At 35.7% G+C, this 2,189-nt stretch overlaps 1 protein-coding gene across 1 annotated transcript; it reads left to right on the top strand.

Annotated features, from left to right (window-relative positions):
* The first annotated feature begins 126 nt into the window (after positions 1-126).
* LOC117103450 (vacuolar protein sorting-associated protein 13A-like) lies at positions 127-1,884 on the top strand. The gene is made up of 4 exons (XM_033244010.1): positions 127-138; positions 456-578; positions 720-886; positions 1,303-1,884. Exons 1-4 carry the CDS (start codon positions 127-129, stop codon positions 1,697-1,699), a joined length of 699 nt encoding a protein of 232 aa, XP_033099901.1. The 3' UTR covers positions 1,700-1,884.
* Positions 1,885-2,189: the final 305 nt, after the last annotated feature.

The raw sequence follows: 2,189 nt of genomic DNA, 5'->3' as shown, positions 1-2,189 counted from the left end.
AATAAGGTGACTTTTAACTACTTGCGTGTGAATATTTTTTTTGGGGGGGGGGGCACAAGTAATTTTTAAAGGGGTGTGACAAACCCTGTCACTGCAGGTTTTTTGTGTCTTTGCCCCCTCGGGCAAATGGCTGAAAGGGTAAATCCGGTGGAGGTGCAGGATGGGTCATGTGCCCTCTTAAGTACCATATTACTGTACCAAAGTCATTAAAAAAATACAACTTCCGAATCCCATGTGGATACTTTATTAGTAAACATAATAGTAAGACAGTTAGGGCATAGACACGCGTTCCTGCAGGGAGCCTATTTTTTTTCGTATCTCCTAAAACAACACTCCCTAAACCTCATAAAGAGACTTACCTTATAAAGCATTGATCCAGCCTGTAATTGCTGAGATGTGCTTGATGGCTCGATGTGAAAGGCAATACTGGAATAATAATTGTCTTTGTTCACCAGGCTGAGCTGTTAGAAGATGATATTGAGGTAGTCACTTCACCTCTGATAAAGGCTGAGGCGGTCCAAGCTGCTATGTCGATGGACAGAAACTATTATGACAACTTCCACTTATCACCACTAAAGGTAAATCTTAATAATTTCATCGATTTCAATTTGCTTTTTTATTTCTTGCACTGAAGCATGAATGGCAAGAAATATGTTTTTGCGGGGTGAAATATTGTAATTTTTAATTTAATCAATTAATTGAATAAATTACTGTTGTAGATACATGTAAGCTTCTCATTAGCGAATACGGGAGCCGAGGCTGGAGCTGAAGAAGGTGGCTTCCAGACCCGGAAAAAACCTGGAATGAAACTTGGCAAAAATGCAGTCAATCTGTTGCTTCAAAGTGTGGGAGTGACCCTTACTAATGTTGATGATGTCATCTTTAGGTGAGATTTCATTGGATAAACTTTCTCATAAATGTAATATTGATTTTTTTTTGTATAATTACAATTATTTTAATGATTTTCATGTTGGTAATAGAACAGAGTACATAACATTTATTCAATTATTTTTCTTTTTGATTGAATTTACATTAGTACCACAGTACTGTTCTTCCAAATGTTTCAGTTTCTTAAAGCATAAAAGTTTAGTAAGGTAAAATTCAACAAAATTATGTTAACATACAAACACACCAATTAACATTAAATCACAGGTGAAAAATAAATTCTAAACAAGTTTTAAAATAAAAATTATAAAATTGAATAAAAAAGTTAATTGTAATAAAAATGGATCAGACAATTATCAGATTAAATAATTTTAATATGAGATTAACTTTATTTAATATGCCAAAAATCTTCTTAAGACTTGGTTATTTTGAACGACGCTTCAAGTTCTACAGCCAACCACAGCTTACGTTGGAGTTAACAAAGCACTATTCAAATCAAGCCGTCAAGCAGTTGTATGTGTTGGTACTAGGCCTAGATGTGATCGGCAATCCGTTTGGCTTTGTACAGGGCATGGGAGCTGGAATCAAGGACTTGTTCTATGAACCATATCAGGTAGAAATGTGTGGCAATTATCTTAGAATTATAATATTTATCAAAGTAGTGGATTTGGTGTGGTTTCTTTGGTGCGGAACACAACAAGGATGGCCCACAAAATCTAAAGTCTTATTTTTAGCAGGGTCCTTCTTATGGGTGCCATATACTGCCAGGAGACCATCCCCTACTCTTTTCCTAAAAGTGTACTGCATTCTGTAACACATACATGGGCCATAATGCATATGGGACCAATGTGTTAAACGTCTGAAAAGACGTTGGCTATTGGAACTTGCATTTCAGCCAACCAACTGAAACACAAGAAGAATTATTCTTTATAAATTACTCACCTACCATAAAACCTAGAAGTCCAGTGGGCTTAATCTCGAGATGAAGCCCATCACAAATTGAAGCCACCTCTCAAGTTTGCAAAATTAGCCTCGAAAAGAGGCCCATGGGCTTCTTTTCAAGATAGCATAGGCTTCTTCTCGAGATGGTACAGTACATACACTGTACATGAATTTTAGAAAACAAAATAAATTAAATATAAGCTTGGTTTATAAAGTAGTTTAGGTGATTTAATGCCAGTTAAATATACTCCATGATACAGATTGATGATACAGTGGTCTTATTTATTGTTTTAAAGTACAAATTCACTTAATTTACAGCATTCATTTTGAAAAGAAGCCCCCCCCCCCCTCTTTGCTTTGCA

Source organism: Anneissia japonica, unplaced genomic scaffold, assembly GCF_011630105.1.
Source record: "Anneissia japonica isolate Jap-2015-1 unplaced genomic scaffold, ASM1163010v1 scaffold176109_len2189_cov187, whole genome shotgun sequence".
Lineage (NCBI taxonomy): Eukaryota > Metazoa > Echinodermata > Crinoidea > Comatulida > Comatulidae > Anneissia > Anneissia japonica.
The sequence above is the reverse complement of the archived record's forward strand: the minus strand, read 5'-3'. Positions and strand labels throughout refer to the sequence as shown.